The sequence below is a fragment of the Pituophis catenifer genome, unplaced genomic scaffold (assembly GCF_029215685.1).
Source record: "Pituophis catenifer annectens isolate HBS135680 unplaced genomic scaffold, rPitCat1.0.hap2 SCAF_6, whole genome shotgun sequence".
Taxonomy (NCBI): Eukaryota; Metazoa; Chordata; class Lepidosauria; order Squamata; family Colubridae; genus Pituophis; species Pituophis catenifer.
Window position 1 is genome coordinate 23,727,224 of NW_027256886.1, and position 19,665 is coordinate 23,746,888.

The 19,665-nt window shown below is 39.5% G+C and overlaps 1 protein-coding gene across 1 annotated transcript; it reads right to left on the reverse strand.

Moving 5' to 3' along the window:
* Window positions 1-545: 545 nt before the first annotated feature.
* On the reverse strand, window positions 546-3,144 carry RAP2B (RAP2B, member of RAS oncogene family). Its single transcript, XM_070945618.1, has one exon. The coding sequence runs from the start codon at window positions 2,678-2,680 to the stop codon at window positions 2,129-2,131; it is 552 nt and encodes a 183-aa protein (XP_070801719.1). The 5' UTR covers window positions 2,681-3,144; the 3' UTR covers window positions 546-2,128.
* Between the last annotated feature and the right edge of the window lie 16,521 nt (window positions 3,145-19,665).

Below are 19,665 nucleotides of genomic sequence, written 5' to 3' on the forward strand. Positions count from 1 at the left end.
TTAAGACCTAAAGGGCACCTCACCGAAGTCAAGTCTCATTCCTCATCATTTCAGAGTGTAGGACATGGAATAACACTCTTAAAGAAAAGCAGTTTTCATCTGAATATTAAGAAAAAATCCCAATTGTAAACAGTTCAATGGAAAAACAGATTTATAGAGCGCCTATCCACTAGATATTTTCAAGTAGAGGAGGAATACCAATCTATTTGGGTTGATTAAATTTGGGTTCCAGCATTAAACAGGCTGTTGATCTTAATGAATCTTTATAATTTTATATTTCTATGACTAAATTAAGCATTGAATCCTGTAAAGCATTTGAAAGATGAATAATATATATATATATATTAGCATGATTTAGCAGAATCCAGCACAAGTTAGCACTCATTTCCAAGATCAGATACCAGATCTTCATAGTAAAAATACTCTGCTTCAATTGTTATTGCTTTAGACAATTATTTGTCGACAATAAATTATAACCTACTATGATAACACAGATTTCCACAATATATAAAAATCCATAAAACTGTTTTTTAAAAATTGGCAACTGTATTAAAAGATATTGAAATGAATAAACGTCTGTCTGGGATTTAAATTTACAATTAGAGATTTTGTTTTTCAGATACATCAACAATTTGTTTCATTGCTGGTTGAAAATACATCATTTTGGAGGAAAACGGGATGGGGGGGTGGAAGGGGTGCACACACAAATACTCTCTCATACAAAAGCACACTAATACCTGTGAACCTGAATAATAATAATAATAATAATAATAAAAAAAACAACAACCCTGAAATCCATGGCAACTAAAGTGAAAATGGATTTTAAAAAAGAGGAAAATAATTTCATTAATAATAGGCCCTTTTGTTCTCTCTTGTTCACTGTAATAATTACTGAAAGGAAACTGTTAACTGGGGGGAGGGGGAAGGAGGGAGTAAATAAATGGGATTTTGGAACTTCCACAGGTTGGCACGGGCTGCAACAGCTGCTTTGAAGGCACTCTACACACACAGGGGCGCTGTTCACCCTGTGCCACATTTTAGAAACTCTTTGTACTTTGTACTTCAGAGATCTAGTTGGTTATTGCCAACCCCCCCTCCTCAAATTGAATAAGGCATGTTATTACTTTGCCTGCTTTGTCTGTCCCCAACCATTCCACAAAGTACACACAACTTAAAAACTGTGCAAGTCTGTTAGTGTTTTCATAGCTGATTTTCTTTCTTTTTTTTAAAAAAAACCCAACACAAATAAATGCTCTTCATTCCTTCCCTTTCAATACAACAAGTAAACAAAATAGATTTCACAAGTAATCAGCAGATATTTCTGTGGCACCTCATGCGCTGTATTGGCATCAGTATTATTAAAAGTCCCAGGCAGTACTTGTGCAATACTTCTTCGGACGAGATAAGCATGGTAACAAATATTCCAACTTTGCATAGAAATCCTCAAAATCAAAAATTGCCTAATCACTAGCTAATTTCAGGCTGACAAGTGTGAAAGATTTGAACTTCCTCCACATGTACTTCCTTCCTTCGATGCTTCCCTTCGATTCTTATAGGTGTGTCTCTGCGTGTTTAATCTTCCAGTTATAATGCAATTCTTAATTCCCTCCCGCTGCCCCTGCTGCAAACAACACAGGAACTTTTCCTACTGGTGTATCAATGGCCAATACAATCCTCCCAACTGAGGCAAGTACAAGAAATAAGCAACAATCAAACCGCTGGCATGTACATGCGGAAAGCGTCACATTTCCAAAGAGATAATTTTTTTTTGTAGTTTTTCTTTTCCTTGGGAGGGATCAGATGTTAACGAGAGACAATGCGTACTCATGACACCGACAAACCACCCGCAGCAGCATGAGTATATAAACTATAACCTGGAAGGGATCCGGGTTGTAATGCAAAAATTTGTTTCAAAGGCTTGGGAGTTTCACAGAATGACAACACTGCTGCTCCAGCTGCCGCCACCTTTTCTTGTGGTGCTGTTGGCTGTAAACCTTTTTTTTTTTTTAAAATTTCAAAATGTAAAAGAAAGGAAAGGAAATAATAATAATAAAAAAAAACACCACATAAAGCAACGCGCCGCTGTGCTCTTCCCCCACCCTAGTTTTTTTTTTTTCTTTCTTTCTTTTCAGAGGATAACACAGGAAGAGCAGCACTGATCGTCCCCGTTGGGTTGGGAAGCGTAGTTCATTTGCCGGACGATCTCGGCAAAGAGCTCGTCCACCGAGGCTTTGTTTTTGGCTGAAGTTTCCATAAAGGGGCAGTTCCACTCCTCGGCCAGAGCTTTGCCTTCCCCGAACGAGACCTCCCGCTCGCCTTCCAGGTCCACTTTGTTGCCCACCAGGATCATGGGCACCTTTTCGTACCTCTTGACCCGAATGATCTGATCCCTCATGGGCTTGATGTCCTGAAAGCTCTGCTGGTTCACCAGGCTGTAAACCAGGATGAAGCCCTGCCCGTTCTTGATATACAAGTCCCGCATGGAGGCGAACTGCTCCGTGCCGGCCGTGTCTAGGATCTCCAGTACCGACGGCGAGGAATCCACCTCGATCTCCTTGCGATAAAAGTCCTCGATGGTAGGATCGTACTTCTCGATGAAGGAGCCCGTCACGAACTGGACGGTGAGAGCGGATTTGCCCACCCCGCCAGAGCCAAGCACGACCACTTTGTATTCTCGCATGGCTCTTTCACGCACACCCAGGGCGGGCGGGCTGAGCGCGGCTGGCTTCCTTCGCCGGGCTCCTATTCTTCTCCCCTCCCACCCTCAGAAAGGAAGGGAGAAAAAAAAAAAGAGAGAGAGAGAGACAAGGCGAGAGGAAGGAGGGAGGGAGCGAAGAAGGAGCCGTCCTCCCCGACGGAAAGGAGGCTTCCTTTCTTTGCTGGAGCTGAGGCGGAGAAAGCACTCGGGAAGCGGCAGCGACGGGCAGGAGCTGAGGCGGCGAGCAAGAGCAGGAGAGGCGGCTATCGGGGCAAGAATAAGTCTCTCGCCTTTCCCTGCGCCCCAGCGCCCAGGCGGAATGAAACGAGTCGCGACGGGAGCTTGGAGACGTTTTCGCCCGGCAAAACCTGCGCCTCAACAGCTCGAGGAGGAGGAGGAGGAGGAGGAGCAGGGGGAGGAAGGGAAGCGGTGACGGCGGCGGCGGCGGCGGCTGCTGTTGCTGCTCAGGGTGGCGTGGAGGCGGCGCGCGCTAGTTCCGATCGCGTCCCGGCAGCGAGCAGAGCGCCTCAGCCAGGCGCGCGCCGCCCCAGCCCCGCTTGCGCCGCCGCGAGCCATTCCTTTCTCACTTGCGCCCAGCTGGGCTGCGGGGTCTTGCTAAACCACCCGCTTTTCCCCCCTTCTTCTGCCGACCCCATTAGGCACGAGGACGCACCCCTTTCCCCACCTGAAAGGGAGGCGGAGAAGAAGGAGGGAAGAACAGACACTCCACCCCCCCCCCACCCCTTTCCCCCTTGCCTACCGCCCTTCTGGTTGGCATTGGCTGCCGTTCGGTGCTCGTCAACCGGCCGCGGCTTATTGGCCGAGAGAGGGAACTTCCTCGTGGATTGGCTGTAAGGGAAATGGACTGTCGAGAGAGCAGCTGTTTCTTTCTTTCTGGCTGCCTGCGCCGTTTCTCCCCTTTTTCCTCCCCCCCCCCCAATTTCCCCTCCCTCCTGTTCTTGTTAAGGCGAGAAGTTTTGGCGGACAATTTAGAAAAAGGAGAGGAACAGCGGAGCTGGTTCTTCCGAAAATTTATCCTTAGGAAAACAAGTTCCGGAAGACGAGCTTGAAAAGATCCAAGGGTGAAACTTACTGCCTACTCACAAAGCGCCAGTCTAAAGTCTGACTTTCGGCGTGATGATAACGCAGGAAGCGAATTAACATAGTAAACCAACTTTCAGTTGTTCAAACAGTCGTAGAGATGAAATGACGATGAGCAAGTGAAACCTGATTTGGGGGAGGGGGAGTGTTGTGCCTTTAGTTAGTTGCCTGGGTTAGTCCACGCCTGGGTTAGTCCATGCAATTTTCTTGGCAAGGTTACAGAAGTGGTTTGCCCTTGCCTGCCTCCTAGGGCTGAGAGAAAGTGACTGGCCCAAAGTCATCCAGCTGGCTTTATGCCTAAAATAGTACTAGAACTTGGTCTCCCAGTTTCTAGTCTGGTGCCTTAAGGACTACACCAAACTGGTTCTTCACTTGATTGTAGAAAAGCTGAATAAACTTCTACCCAATCTACTCCCGTCATAAGAAACCTACTGCTTCAGGCCAGTCTAGTTCAGCGCTGTGTGTCATACATGCTCAGATGCATCTAAGAAACTCCTCTGGAGGACATGAAAGTAATAGTGTTGTTCCACGGTGTAGGAAATCAACACACACCCAGAAAGGTTTTCCTAGGATCAAATTATTCACTTCTCTCCACTACCAGGAAAACGCTCCAGGCAGTCCCTCCAACAGTTAAGTTTTATGAATGAGATACTTTTGTATCTATTGAGAAAACACTAGCATTCCATTCAGTATCCATTTACAGAAATCCAGGCCAGTCACAGCTCCCCCAGGCTGGAGTTGATGGGATTAAGAATTTATATCCCTCCACCCAAATTTTAAGGATAGGACATGACCTTTAGGACATAATAAGATTAACCCACCACCATTGAAATAGTAAAACACACAAGGCTCACTACATTGCACAACCCCCTGGAGCATCTCAATCACAAAACCCCAGAACCCTATAAAAATCCATCCACTCACCCAGCCAATGGGTCAGCTACTCCAGAAACATGCTGCTGTCACTGAAGTTTCTGGAAAACCAAATAAACAGAGATCTTTCCTTATAGCCAGCCTCCATTTTATTTCCAGAGTTTTCTTCTACCAGCTTAAAACAGGACTGAATTTTTCTTCCTACAACGGTTTCTTCACAGCATCTGGTTTTTAGGACATGCTGCATTTGGAGGCTTTTGCATTCAATGAATATGTTGGTTTTCAATCAATCCCAGCTCAGTGTATCATAATTTGACATGTGAAAGACACTAATTGAGGAAGATTGATGTATATATTTACAATCTGTGCATGATCAAAACAGGATGAGCATAAAGGTGGCTACATATAATAGGCTGATCCCGTGATCTGTTACGATTTAGGAGTCAATATGATGGGAAGAAAGGCAAAAAATATATCATTAGGCAGAACACACTACTTGAGAATTCTGGCAGAATAACATATTTTATTTTGTTCTTGTAGCACAATTTATTTAACAGTGTAGTTGGGCAACGAAATGATGTGTTTTTATTAAACAAGGGCTTGCAAATTAAATTATACCATAAGTTAATTTTTTTCATGTTTGAGAGGCAAACTTGAAAACACACTGCGTGGTTTGAAATTATGATTTCCAGTTAATCTGGAAATACCTAATACATTGGCGGATATAGCAAATAGAGATCCTTTAAACTAATCTGAAAATCCCCAGAAGGAATTTCTTTCTGAAACTTTCAGTTTAAAATAGCCACATTAAGTAGGGTGAGGAGAAAAGAAGAAGAAAAAACAATCCCAACCACGAGGCAGGAAAATAGCTAGGAATTCCATGAACAAAGTCAAGAGTAGAAAAACATCTTGATCATTCTGATTACTGAAAGTAGGAGATGATTAAATAAGAGCAATGCCTCCTTCACAGGCATTCCAAGGTTCAGTTGAGTGATATTGGCATTTCACATGGATTACTAAATGCATTGCATCTGCTATGATGTACATCTCCAAAACAGGCTGGAGTTAATTAGGATTGTAAAACTCCTTTGGTCAATCTTTATGCAACAAGGCCCTGTTTCTAAATGCACCAAAATTTAAGTGTCAAATTAGCCACTTCATTAGGCTTAATGATGTACATGTACTGGTATCCTCGACTTTCAATCACAATTGGGAATAGAATTTTCATTGTTAAATAAGGTGGTTATTAAATGAGTCATGCCTGATTTTATTAATTTTTTTTCCTATGCAAGGGGTGAATTATGTGGTCTTAAATCAATCCAAATCTTTAAGCTTCCCCTATTGCTTTTGCTTTTTAGAAACTAGCTGGGGAGATTACAAAGGGCAATCTTGTGACCCCGGGCTTCTGGTACCACCATGAAAACATGCCAGTTGCCAAGGACTCAAATGAATGCAGGAATGCTGTGACAGTCGTAACTGTGAGAAACGGGTGTAAACAGTGGTGAAATCCACTGTAAATTTTTTTACTACCGGTTCTGTGAGCGTGGCTTGGTGGGCGTGGTGTGGCTTGGTGGGCAAGGCTTGGTAGGCATGGCAGGATACTGCAAAATCTCCATTCCCACCCCACTCCAGGGGAAGGATACTGCAAAATCTCCATTCCACCCCACTTTGGGGCCAGCCAGAGGTGGCATTTGCCGATTCTCCAAACTACTCAAAATTTCCGCTACCGGTTCTCCGAATTACTCAAAATTTCCGCTACCTGTCAGATCCTGCTGGATTTCACCCCTGGGTGTAAGTCACTTTTTTCAGTGCCCTTGTAACTTCAAATGGTCACCAAATGAATGGCAAGTCGAGGGCAGGAAACATTTTTGTTGAAGCATAATGAAATGGTCTAACCTCAGGGGTGTCAAACTCGCGGCCTGCGGGCTGGATGTATCATGTGCTGGCCACGCCCACCCCCATTTAGCAAAGGGGAAAAAGTTGTGATACATCACGTGATGACAACGTGATGACACGAGTTTGACACCCCTGGTCTACCTTGATGCTTCAACAAAGAAGCATCCAACAGTGGTGCAAGAGCTATCATTTCTGTGTTGCAGTGACATTTTGTTACAGTAATCAATCTATGAAGCATCAATTACAAGTAGTTCTTGTAATTATTCTGATTATTACAGTAACTATAATGTCTGTACTTAAGTTAACTTAATGGTTAAAAAGCAATTGCCTTTTATATTACTGTGCTGCAGATTATCTGAAAAGATAGGGAAGTGAGCAGTCACCCAAACTAAGGGCTATTTCTCCAGGTTTAGGGGAAAGTTATAGCTTAAAGGGCAGTTTTGAGATATAAACAATTTAACTGATTCACAACTGTGACTCAGCCACGAACTCTGCTGAGATTGCTATAGTATGATAGCTGTTTGTGGTTCATTTGATTTTTTTTGTTAGCTTGTGTAACACCAGCCATTGTACTTTAAAAAATGTACTTCATACCTCACATATCAATTTAGCCAGTGGTGGCTTCTTTAGCAAGCCGAGAGTTACTGCAATTAGCCCAACAAAAATGTGTAACTTGAAAGGAATGCTGGACTACAAATTGTAGTTATATTTTAAGATTTGAATTAAACTGATATTGCCAAAAATGTATTATTTTTTCTATCATAAAATAAAATTACATGATGGTACAGTTAATCACTACTCTATTCACATTTGCACTCTTTCTTCTGTGCTTTTTCTTTGTATTTGCACTGCTTCTCATAATAGTCTAAACTTAATGACACTTAATAAACTTCTTCCCCAAAATGGTGCGGAAAAATATTCTGCATTTTCACCTTTTATCCTGAACCCTTACCTAGGAAAATCAGAGTTAGTTTTTTACCCCACCTAAATAACTTTCATTTCCTGAAAATGTATTAATTTGGTACAGAGGTTAATGATCTACAGACTCTCTAACCTTAAATCAATTTAAGAAAAGCTCTTTTCCACTCAACTGCATTCTAACTGGTGAATCATTTCAGTCCAACATGGGACAACTGCCACATATTATTATTTTCAATTTTGTCTTTGTTAATGACAACCAGACTGGCTGTGATTTGAATTATAAGGAACCCTGGCTGTTTGCCATAGTCATAGTCAAGCCATTTTATTGTTGCTTGCTTTGTCACTCAAACATTGCTTTAAGAGAAAAAAAATGTTGCAATTTCCAACCTTTGCTCTTTCTGTACAATAGTCTACTATTACAAAAGTTTTAATTCTTTAGATTCACAAAATACTTTATGCAAATGTAAAACTTCCACTGAATAAACAGTGTTGGCTAGAAAAACAATTACCACAAGCTGCATCTCCTTCCCTGTGATGAATTCTCTTCTTGTACCATTCACATCAACATAGTGATCAGTGCCTGGCTGCTAATGAAAGAAGAATAATGAATTACGTTTGAAAACCACTATTCTGACAACATTGTATGGGGTTTCATAGCATGGCAAGCCTGCTCATTACAAACACTGCTCCTTTGCCTGAACAGCTGAAAATGCACCACAGAGCACTAGCTGATGGGTTTAGTTAACGTGCTCTTTTATGCAACGAGAGGGGAAGTTCCTGAAAATCTTGAATGTAGTTCCAGATGCCTTCAAAAATCAATAAAAAGTCATTTTCAAGTCAAGTTTAGTTTCTTTCTGGTGACTTTGTGTAGACATCCTTTTAGATTTCTTTGAAACAATGTGGAAGCAATTTCTTATAGCTCCTCCTCATTCTCCCATTTCCTCAGTCCTTGAGGCCTTGGTATTTTCTGGTCTTCCATCCAAGGACTCTGCTGAGATAAAAACTATTACCAAATGGGATTTTTTTTAATATGACAAAAGAAGAAGATAATCCAATACACCACTAATGAATAATCCCATATTATAATATTTTATTAAATACAAATGCAATTGTTTTTCATTTTTGTTCTTAAAATGTTGGATTATGTTCAAGAAAAGCCAGGTTCAAGCCCACCTCAGCTATGGCAGATCAATAGGTAACTTTGGGGTGCTTGCATCCTCTCAGCCCAAACCAGTGGTGAAATCCAATTTTTTTTACTACCAGTTCTGTGGGCGTGGCAGGGGAAGGATACTGTAAAATCTCCATTCCCACCCCACTCCTGGGGGAAGGATATTGCAAAATCCCCATTCCCATTCCACTCTGGGGCCAGCCAGAGGTGGTATTTGCCAGTTCTCCTAACTACTCAAAATTTCCGCTACCGGTTTTCAACTGCTCAAAATTTCCGCTACCGATTCTCCAGAACCTGTCAGAACCTGCTGGATTTCACCCTGGCCCAAACTATCTCATTTTTATTGTGAGGAGAATTAGTCAAGAGATACTATGTGCACCCCCTTGAAGTCTTTGAGGAAAGTGGAGACAGGAATTTAAGGAGAATTGCTATGCCTTTTGACCACTGAAATACAAGATTATCTCTTCAGAGTAAACCCAAAAGTGTAAGTTATGAATCCACCCTGAAAAAAAACGCATCAATGTTCTGCTTTTCCCCAAAAACCAGACTTTGAGTCCTTTTTCATCTCCATGAGGCATTTCTGTTCAAATATTATCAATTCAAATATTTAGCATCTTTGGTGATTATCAGTTTGTCACTGAGCCATCACTGAGCGAGATTACTTTGTGGGACAACATGAGTATAGATGAACTATATAAGATACATAAGTATAAGATAACATAAGATAAACTATTTATTGACAAGCAGATTTCTAATGAAACAGCATGAGATCAATATTTCAAGGTAAATGAGTTTAAGCCTCAGCAGTTCTGTTAGCCCTGAGACTCTTAAAACAGAATTGGGCTATCTCTAATAGACTGAAGGCAATTTAGTGTAATAGTAATACTTTAGTATAATAATAATAATAATAATTGGCTGTGTAGCCTTGCATAGCGATCATAGGGGCCCACACAACCATGGGGCGGAGTTGGCCCCATGAGAACCCCCCTGCCTACATCTATGGGAGAATAGATGTAAACTTTGCCTTTGTCCATGAGGGCTATTCTCCCATTACCCCTTCTCCAAAAACTTTTTAGTTCAATAATAATACTTAATGAACTCATCACAAAAGAAATCCACGTACACTCAGATAAAAAAAAGTCCTGGAATTTAAAAATAGAAAAAAAAATTTTTTTTAATGCATAAGGTTTATTTTTAAAAGTCAGAATATTGTTCTAAAATCATATTCATCACACTGCTGTACTGCTCATCTCACCTAAATGACCCCATGCCAATACAGACTTAGATTAAAATAATTGAAAATCTACAAATGTTGAACTATAAGTAGTAGCAAACAATAGATGTGTAGCATACATCTTGTTGGTCGATTATTTGTATAGGTAAATGAAATTAATCATAAAGCAACTTGGATTAAGCAGAAATCACATCAGATACTTGTACAATTAGCACAGCCCCCCCCCCCCCAAGGCTGTGTGCTCTCCCCACTTCTCTCTGTATACCAATGACTGCATCTCTAACGATCCATCTGTTAAACTACTGAAGTTCTCCGATGACACAACAGTGATCAGTCTCATTTGAGACAATGATGAATCCACATACAGACGGAGGTTGAACAACTAGCCTCGTGATGCGACCAGAACAATCTGGAACTGAACACACTCAAAACCGTAGAAATGGTGGTAGACTTAAGGAGAATCCCTTCTATACTTCCACCTCTCACAATATTAGACAACACAGTATCAACCGTAGAGACCTTCAAATTTCTAGGTTCTACCATATCACAAGATCTAAAATGGACAGCTAACATACAAATCGAATAAATAAATAAATAAAATAAACATCAAAAACGTCATCAAAAAAGCACAACAAAGAATGTTCTTTCTGCACCAACTCAGAAAGCTCAAACTGCCCAAGGAGCTGCTGATACAGTTCTACAGAGGAATTATTGAGTCTGTCATCTGCACCTCTATAACCGTCTGGTTTGGTTCTGCAACCCAACAAGACAGACACAGACTTCAGAGGATAATTAAAACTGCAGAAAAAACAATTGCTACCAACCTGCCTTCCATTTAGGATCTGTTTACTGCATGAATCAAAAAGAGGGCTGTGAAAATATTTACAGACCCCTCACATCCTGGACATAAACTGTTTCAACTCTTACCCTCAAAACGATGCTATAGAGCACTGCACACCAGAACAACTAGACACAAGAACAGTTTTTTCCCAATTGCCATCACACTGCTAAACAAATAATTCCCTCAACACTGTCAAACTATTTACTAAGTCTGCACTACTATTAATCTTCTCATTGTTCCCACCACCCATCTCTTTCCACTTATGGCTCTATGACTGTAACTTTGTTGCTTGTATCCTTACGATTTATATTCATATTGTTTCCTGATTGCTTATTTGTACCCTATGACTATCATTAAGTGTTGTACCTTATGATTTTTGATGAATGTATCTTTTCTTTTATGTACACTGAGAGCATACGCACAAAGACAAATTCCTTGTGTGTCCAATCACACTTGGCCAATAAAATATTCTATTCTATTCTATTAAATGTAAATATATTTGTGTTCTGTGTATGTGCTAATTCAAAACATGCTCTATTTCCATATGCTTTGGTAAATGATTTTCACTATCATTTATGTTAGCTACTTGTAATTAGATATGTTTGTAGTAAGAGTCAGTTTCTCCTTTGACGGAGGAAGTTAACTACTGTATGACTAAAGCTGATTAATGCTGAGTCATCATTTCCTGCTTCCCTGCTATGTGACAGTTAACACCTTGATAAACAGACATTCTCTACTTTCAGAGGTGTTCTCATTATCCATTAGGTTTACTCTCACATTGCATTTGGGTGACAAGGATTTTTAAAAGAGTTAACTTCCAGAGGATGTGGGTTTTCAGGATTTGCCTTGTTGCTTTAGTTCAGCCTTTCCTCCTTCCTCCTATCCCTGCCTTGACTTTTGACCTTTGCCTTTTGCAATTACTCATACCTTTTTTTTAAAAAAAAATTCTCTGTACTAAGCCCTAGAAATGTTCAGGCAGGGGAGGTTTTGCCTTCTCTTCTAACGTTGGTGCAGCTCCGGTCTCTAGAGCCCTTGAGTTTGTACCAAGCCTTTAGAGTCCTGGTTTGTACCATCTGAATTCATGGAGCAGGCAGGCAAGCAGACGGGTACCAGAGAAACATAGGCTACACAACTGCAAATGTCACCAGTGGCTGTTGCTACAGACCAACATCATCTACCTTGGCTGGCCGGTCCAAAAATATGCTGGACAATCCAGATGTTTAAATGTTTGCCTTCCCCAAATCCTCTGGCAGCCTCACTTTTTGTCCATTTTAGTTACTTTATCCTTTTTTTAGTTACACATTATCTTCAAGGGCCAGCCTATGAGAAAATAAAAGGGGAAGGGATTTCAAATATATCCCTGCTGTTTAAATGGTATTAGCACCTTCAAAATGTAGCTAGCTGTGCTGTTACTTTTTACTGTAGGAATGCTTGTTTCTGGGCCAGTCAAAAGCCATACATGTTAAAACATGAGATGGAGTCAGGCCCAAACCTAAGTTTGATTTCATTTTTTGAATTATTTAATTCAAATAATGTACATTTCATATTATTTCTCTTTGGCGATACGGTTAGTAATGTGCCTCTTTGGCAACATGAACAATTAGTTTTATAATGACTTTTGAAGGTCTGTGGATACTTAGTTAAGCTTTTGAGCTATCGGGTTTACAGAAAAAAATATGAATAGCTGTTGTACGAGATTTTTCTACTTAACCTATTCCTTTCAGATGTTTTTATCAAGTAGAATTATAATCATATCAAATATCATATTATAATCTCTTAAAATATGAAGTTTTTACCATGGTAACAACAATACAATTTGCATTATGTCAGTATTGACATAATTAATAATTATATAAACTATCACTGAAATGTAAATGTGAACAGAAGGTATTCTTCCTCTGAGTGAAGCAGCATGGGACTTGGTTTTTTTTTTTTTTTTACTTTTATATTTGACCTAATTATTTAAGCTTCCTAAGCAGAGGATAAGAATTTCGAAAATGCAATTAAGTTCATTAGAAAATGGAAAAGAGCTAAAGAAGTATGAATTCCCCATTTTTTTTTAAATGGAATATTCTAAACACAAAAAATGTCTTAATGACAAGCATATAACTCATGTTGTCACGTAATCCTTCCTGAACTTTAATGCACAATCCAACTTTCCGTTCGCTACAATTTTTTGTTTTTAAGCCAACTTCTCTTGTAGAACCTATTTGCTCTGCAGGATTCACCCTCTGCCTTGTGTTCACACTATTTGTAATGTTTTATCAAAGGTTCTGTTCTCTCCTTTGATCACATGTTGCAACAGTGTTCTAGTACAGTTTCAGAGCCTGGTTTATCATGCCCACATATGTTAGGTCACAAGTGTTGGAAGAAAGGTCCATCTGGGTTCAGTTCCAAGTGGGTAGAAAGACCCTGGAAACATGGAGGTTGTTTGGAAAGATGGTTTAATGGTGTACACGACCAAATGGTTTTTTGGGGTCCTGGGCAAATGAGCACATGGGGGGGGGGGGAGAAGAGAGAAAGATTTATACCGTCTCTTGGGCTTTGAATTTGAGCTCATCCTATGCAGTCAGACTCCCATGGTGCTATGCAGTCATAGCTGAGGTTGTCTGTGTCCCAAGCTTGGTTGAATCTTGCTGGGTGATTATGTAATGAAGAGGGTTGTGTTCTGAAAGGCTGTTGGGCAATTCCTATTATGGCTATTTGTCCTGGTTTGGATCTTGAATAAGGACTAATCCTATTATGTCCTGAGGGTGAAGGTCTTTTGTTTTGTAGATAAGCTGGCTCAGCCTTTGTCTTGTAGATAGGTTGGCACCAAAATATCTGCTGTGGGGGCAGGGAGCTGAGGCTCTGAGTTTATCTCTTTAGAAACATGTTTCTCCTTTAGGGAAAATATAATATTTTTCCTTTTTAATATTTCTTAGAATATTTCATTTTTCTAAGAGAGAGGTGGGTACTAACTTTCTACACAAGGATATTGAATTGGTCAATTAATATGCATTTAATTATTCATCAGATTTTAGGCTGATGTCGTTAGCACACCTTAAAATGTAAAAATGTCAATAATAGGCATAACAATATCAATACAAATTCATAAAACAGCCATAGTAAAATAGAAAGCATTAAAATGTCAACAATAAATAATAAAAAAATCCATAAGAAATAAAGTATTTATTTTTAGCCTGTCTTTATTATTATTTTTATAAATAACTCAAAGTAGTTATTAATACTATTAATTAACATACTAATACGCATTTCTCCTCCTATTTTCCCACAACAACAACCCTGCAAGCTGAAAGAGGGCTGAGAGAGAGTGACTGGCACAAAGACACCAGCTGGTTTTCATGTCTTGAGGTAGGACTCGAAATCATGGGATCTTGGTTTCTCGCGTGGTGGTTTCAACAATAGACCAAACTGGCTAAATAGAAAAATGCCGTAGGACTGTACTACCATGGTTAAATTTATAGTATTCCTAAATATAACAATTCCATAACACTATCAGTACAATCCCCAAATTAAAGACAATTAATTTGTCTTTAGAAAAATTGGAGATTTTCCCCATGCCATCATTATGCTGAACATTTAATTCCCACAACACTGTCTCATTTTTCATCTTTTTTCATCTTGTCGTCTTTCCTACTATCTTCTCTTATTGGTTTATTATGATTTATCAAGTGTTGTTTGTAACTTATGATTAATTGTCGTAACTATGATTATGACCTACGACCTATTACTTGCTTGTATACTGTGAGCATATGCACCGGAAACAAATTCCTTGTGTGTCCGATCACTCTTGGCCAATAAAGAATTCTGTTCTGTTCTGTTCTGTTCTGTTCTGTTCTGTTCTGTTCTGTTCTGTTCTGTTCTGTTCTGCTGCTCTAGCATATGGCACAGTGACATTCAATTAAAACTCTCCACATTGGCTTGGTCTTTACTGTAGTGCTCTTAGGAAAGCCATCACAGTGGTGCTATTATAACATGCAAAGAGAGGCTATTTTATAATGTTGATGCTCTAACAGAAAAATATTGTCTTCTAGCTTCAGTCCTTTAAGTTCATGTGAGATCATCTTGGATTAGGAGGTGCTTCTCCCATGAGGAAGACACTAAACTGATCCCTCCTGGTTGAGTCGGCAGATGTTTTAGTGTATACAATAACAGTCAAAGATGACACTTTAAATTAAATTTGGAAGCTTTTCAGTAACTAATCCATGATCTCAGCAACAGATGTAATACACTCCTGCCAGCAATTAGTCTGCCATATTTTGAATTGATTTATCTTCTAGATAACCTCTAAAAGCAGACCAATTTAGAACTTCCCTCTTGACAGACTACACTGGAATCAACTAAGAATCCTGATAGTCAAACAGCAGTTCCATTTTGGTGGGTGCAGGGTGGGGGGTTCAGCTTCAGGCTGTTTTTGCCCCATCTATATCCTAACAGCTTTCAGATATCAGGACATAACTTCCATAGTATAATTCTTTTCTTCCAAAGTAGCAATATAAGATGACTATCAACAACATTCTGATGATACAGAGCCCAGGCTGATGGATGATAATGCCTATGGGCTTTGTACATGGGAAACGGGACTTAGTTTTGTGGCATCCACATATGAGAAGACAACTTGTCCTCATCTATAACTATTGACTGAAATTGCCCACTAAAGGAAGAAAGAAGCCATTGTAAAATTGCATCTGTATCCCAATCCTCACAGTTGTCAAGAAGATACCAACATCAGTGACACTGAATGCTGCTGAGAGAAGTGACTTATTGATTAGGCACGATCAAGACAGTATAATCCCTTAGTGACCACATAGATGCATTTTTTTCAACAATGATCTGTCCCTAACTTGCTCTTTCAGATCTTCTATAGCTGTATCCATCACCACTATAACTAAGTCTATTAGTTTCTACTTGCTGCTGGTTATCTTTCCTGTTCTCTTTCATTCTATCTTTCCCAGCATTAGAGCCTTCTCCAGAGTGCTAAGTCTTCACATAATGTGTCCAAATAAGAATTACAGTACTTGAGTTTGGTCTTTGTACCTTTAGTAAAATCTCTGGGTTGATTTATTCCATGATCTGTTTGTTTGTTTTCTTGATTCCCACTGTATTATGAAATATAGTGCAACACTTCTGCAACACAAAAGCTCAAAAATATCAATTGTTAAGCTTTGATGTCATTTTCCTTTCGCTCATCTTGTTTACCTTTCATTTATCTTCTCATGTTCATTTTGAGTTATTGTACATTAAAAGCTGCTCTTTTGTGCCCTTTAGATGTGTTTATGCAAAAATTTGTAATCCACATTTGTAATCCACATTCATAACTGTATGTGGAGACCAGAGTTTCCACATCCCCAAATATATGTTAAGTCATGTATATTTAGGAAAAAGCTGTGAGTTCTAGTTCTAGACTAGGAGGCAGGAAAGCTAGCTGGGTGACTCTGGGGCAGTCACTCTGCCTCAGATCAACCCAACTCACAGTGCTGCTGTTTGGGGGGAAATAGGAGGAAGAAGGCATATTAGTTTGTTTGCCACCTTGAGTTATTTATAAAAATAATAAATGTGGAATATAACTAAACAAATAGATATTGTGTTTGTGGCTTTAGAGGAACATTTTCTTTCTTTCTTTCTATTTCCTTACTTTCTGGATAAATAGACCCCAGTGGTTTTTCATTCAGTAGCATCATGCTTTTATTTTCTTGTTCTTCAGTTGACCAAACTGACTCAACTTGGGGTGCTTTATGACCTGCATTGTAACACTCTTGCCATCTATGCCCTTGAGCTAAAAATCACGGAAAGGCAGTATTTGAAGGAGAGGGGAAAGAGAACTGCAAATTGATTATCAAAAGCAAGCAGTGCTTTGTCTCCCAGTACTTAACAAGGATGACCAAATGGTCAGAACACAATCAAAATGTAAAAGAGCGTAAATGAGCATGCAGGTTTAACAAAAAAGGCCTTTTCTCTGATCCATGATTGACAATAGAAGTAATATTGCTAAAAGTTCAACAAGATGCCATATTGTTCCCAATTCTGATGGTACAGAGAGACAGCCAGTTTAGTGTGATGGTTAAGGCACCAGACTAGAAACCAGGAAACTGTGAGCTTTAATCCTGCCTTAGGCACAAAGCCTTTTGGATGTCCTTAGGCCAGTTACTTTCTCTCAATCCTAAGAAGCAGCTAATGGCAAACTGCTCTAAAAAAGACCTTGCAAAGAAAGCTGCAGAAGCCAAAACTGATTCAAAGGCATAAAAAAAAGAGGCAGTGTACATGAAATTGCTTCTGGATGCCATGCTACTTTGCATGTATTAGGTACTGACTCAGAGAGGGTTAATTTAAAAAAAAAGGGGGGGGAGTTTTGGAAAAGCATAAACATTATTATTCACTCTTAAGTAAGCCCCACTGAGCTCAGTGGTATTCCTTCTCAATATGTGTATTTGGTTGTAAACTTGTTGTGATATACAATAAATCTTCCTAGGTAATTAGGCTCTGAGTAGGTACAAAGACCTTAGAAGTAACATAGTGCATTTTTAACTTTCTGATGAATGGATGCTTTTGATTGGCTATTAGGATAGCCATTTTATAAAAGCATCCATAAAATGCTTTCTAAATTTCAAATCTACAATGTGACCTCAAAAATTGGAACCCAGAATTAAGTTTTAGTATGGGTTGGGTCTATTAAGTTTTAGTATGGGTTTAGTATGGGTTGCGTATGCGGTGGCTCAGTGGCTAAAAGGCTGAGTTTGTCGATCGAAAGGTCAGCGGTTTGAATCTCTAGTGCTACATAATGGGGTGAGCTCCAGTTACTTGTCCCGGCTTCTGCCAACTTAGCAGTTCGAAAGCATGTTAAAAAATGCAAGTAGAGAAATAGGGACCACCTTTGGTGGGAAGGTAACAGCATTCTGTGCACCTTTGGTGTTTAGTCATGCCAGCCACCTGACCAGGGAGACCTCTTCGGACAGCGCTGGCTCTTCAGCTTTGAAACGGAGATGAGCACCGCCCCCTAGAGTTGGGAATGACTAGCGCATATGTGCGAGGGGAACCTTTCCCTTTCCCTTTATGGGTTGGGATGGTTTGTGGAGAACCAGCCAGGGAACCTAGCCATTGAGGTTTATCCAGTTTAAAAAAAAAGTCTCTTTTTCTTTCTTCTTAGGTAATATTTGTTGTTTATTTATAAGTAACATGGATAAATCATCATCCAGACAAATCAGGTTCAGTTATTGTGATGCTAAATTGGCTGCAACTGTGATTACTTTGGTCACCTCAATTTTTTCATGAGAAATCCAAACATATCAATGTAATTCACCATTCTTATCTCCCAGAGTCTTATACTGTATTTTCATTCTGTTTCCTTTGCTAAGCCCCACACTGTGACTGGCTCATTTTTGCAGCATCATGATGTTTCTAGTGATATGAACTTGGTCTCTGTGGGGATCAAGACTCTTGGAGCTGATCCATCTTTGGGATGGAATTTAGTACATCTCTTCTGAAGCTAGACAGTGTTATAACTCTTACAGAAAGATTGCTGTATTGCTTCACACAAGTTATGGAAGCTAGGTTATAAACAGGATTACAATGCACCCTGATAAATCTTTTATATAGAATATTTTTTTTCTGGCTGAGAATTATGGATGCTATAGTCCCAGCCCATCCAGAAGTCACAGGATTGCATACATAATCATCTTTCCTATTATATTTATGCAATTCTCTACATATGTAGGACAAAATTCATACTTGCACAAGATAATTATAATTGGTTCCCTTTTTTGCTGATTAATTAAGGAACAATTCAGGAGTAGAGATAGCTTTTAGTTCAATTTGCAACTTCTTGTGCTTGCTTTGACTGCTGGCTTGCAGTCTAGCTGAAGCTAATAACATCAACCTTATTTTAATTCCCCTGCTTATCAGTAAGCCAGTTAACAAGCTTATCTAGTTGATTAAAAACAGTGAGATAAAAGCCAATGATATGGTTCCTGTGGGGGTTCTTACAATTATTTACATGTGTGAGACTTATTTGTTTCCTCTATTTCTGTATGATTGATAAGCTTGTATATCTACATCTTCCTCCGCTAAAAATTCTGTCCCAAAGTACAAATACATCTGACAAAGTCTACAAGACCATATGGCACAATAAATCTGTTAAAGTGTCTATAGGGCTGCTTTTTCTATAGTCTAGTAAATTCAATTGTTCCTGGGTTGTGACATTGAAAAGGAAACTATTTGCATATATCAAACCCTGTTCAATTAATGATGATTGCAGCATCATTAAAGCTTTGTCCTAAACAATTGATGGGCATAATTGGCATCATTTCTCCCCACCCCCCACCCCCTTTGGTTTAACAACATATTCCCTACTCAGTAGGATTGTGCACATTTCCAAAATTATTCAGAAGTGCTTTAGACTTTTTGCAGTAACAACACCTCCATGTCATTCATTAAAGCAGCCCCTCAGCTTTTTTTCCTCCAAAATTTCTGCACAAGCCTGAGGAAGAAAGGAGGAAGCTTTTGTAAGATTCAAAAAGCAGTTGATATAGTGATTAAGGCAACAGGTTAGGAACCTGGAGACTGAGACTTCTAGTGCCACTTTAGCCAGCTGAATGACCTTGGGCCACTCGTTCTCTCGCAGGCCTAGAAAGCAAGCAATGGTAAATTGCTTCTAAAAACCTTGCTACAAAACCTGTAGGGACTTGTCCAGGCAATTGCCAAGAGTCAACACTGATTTGAAGCCAGCAAAAACAAACAAACAAATAAAACAAAAAGAAATCCCAAACAAATACTTTAAGGTTTCCTTAAAAGTAGTTTGCACAGAAGCCTAAACATATATGGACATGCCTTAATGAATGGTTGAGATGTGATACTTTAGTCCGAGATCTAAAGCACTTCTGAATTATTTCTAATACCAATATGTAGTTATTAAAATTAGTTTGGAAAAATAAAAG

Bases quoted from the DNA above. Each gene is read 5' to 3' on its own strand.
- RAP2B (XM_070945618.1), bottom strand. From the start codon at position 2,680: ATGCGAGAATACAAAGTGGTCGTGCTTGGCTCTGGCGGGGTGGGCAAA.